The sequence below is a fragment of the Propithecus coquereli genome, unplaced genomic scaffold (genome assembly GCF_000956105.1).
Source record: "Propithecus coquereli isolate 6110/MARCELLA unplaced genomic scaffold, Pcoq_1.0 Scaffold65, whole genome shotgun sequence".
Taxonomy (NCBI): domain Eukaryota; kingdom Metazoa; phylum Chordata; class Mammalia; order Primates; family Indriidae; genus Propithecus; species Propithecus coquereli.
The window spans coordinates 3,798,620-3,799,721 of record NW_012152507.1 but is presented as its reverse complement, the minus strand read 5'-3'; the positions used below and the strand labels follow the sequence as shown (position 1 = coordinate 3,799,721).

At 30.0% G+C, this 1,102-nt stretch overlaps 1 protein-coding gene across 1 annotated transcript in view; it reads left to right on the top strand.

Moving 5' to 3' along the window:
- The window catches only part of LOC105822941, a 150,754-nt gene that overhangs the window by 147,601 nt on the left and 2,051 nt on the right, over nucleotides 1-1,102 (top strand). The window contains exon 4 of the mRNA XM_012660014.1: nucleotides 920-1,081. Coding sequence (XP_012515468.1) covers nucleotides 920-1,081 — 162 coding nt within the window. The remainder of the gene's footprint in view (nucleotides 1-919; nucleotides 1,082-1,102) is intronic.

Genomic DNA, 1,102 nt, shown 5'->3' with positions numbered 1-1,102 from the left:
CTTGTCTTTCCATTCTTGGGAGACCAAATGATACTGTATAAGAAAGACACCTGCACCCGAATGTTTATAGCAGCACAGTTCACAATTGCAAAGATGTGGAAACAACCCAAGTGTCCATCAATACATGAGTGGATTAATAAAATGTGGTATATGTATACCATGGAGTACTATTCAACTTTAAGAAACAATGGTGATATAGCACCTCTTGTATACTCCTGGATAGAGCTAGAAATCCTTCTTGCATCATTTATTGACTGTGAGATTTGGACAACTTGTTTAATTTCTCTGAGTCTCATTTTCTTCATGTAAAAGGAAATAATAGGATCTACCTTATAGGTGTTATGAAAATGAAATGTGTTAATATTTTAAAGCACTTGGAACAATTCTTTGCAAATAACATGTGCTATATGTTTGTCAAATAAAAATATTTAGTCATAGCAGATGCATTTTTATATTGTCTTAAAAACCATAGCTTAGGAATATTAATTATTTCAGTAGTTCTAGTTTGTGGAACTCTCCACCTACTCAATGTTTTTGTCAGATTAATCTGATTCCATTGTTTAATGGTAATTAAAAATAAAAAAATATATAGTTATGTTATAGGATGTATAACATGAATTCTGTTCATTGGATATCTTAATTTTTTCCCCACAGCTTTAATGGTACTGCTCTAAACTGATAGTGTTTGAAAATATTAGTAAATTTCATACCGTTTAATTTTTGCTAGGAATTAACTGAACAATAAGAATTGTGGTGAAGTAACTTTGACTAAAAAAAAAAAAAAAACCAAAAAAAAACCCCCATGTTTTCAATATAACATTCAATATTCAAATTGTTAGTTTTTAATTTTCATCTCTTAAACAAGAAGACATTCTTGTAAAATGTCTAAAATTTTAAATATTTTTCCTTTCTTTTACAGATGGCCAAGAAAAATATTCTGAACTAATCAAAAAGTTCCACGCAATTGAAATGTTATTTACACTCTATCCTCCTCAAGGTGCCCAGGTGCGCAATAATACACAACTTAAGTCAACTTGGCTGAGACCCATAGTAAATGGGGAAGAAGGATATAAATATATAGGTAAGATAGTGAACTTTATTT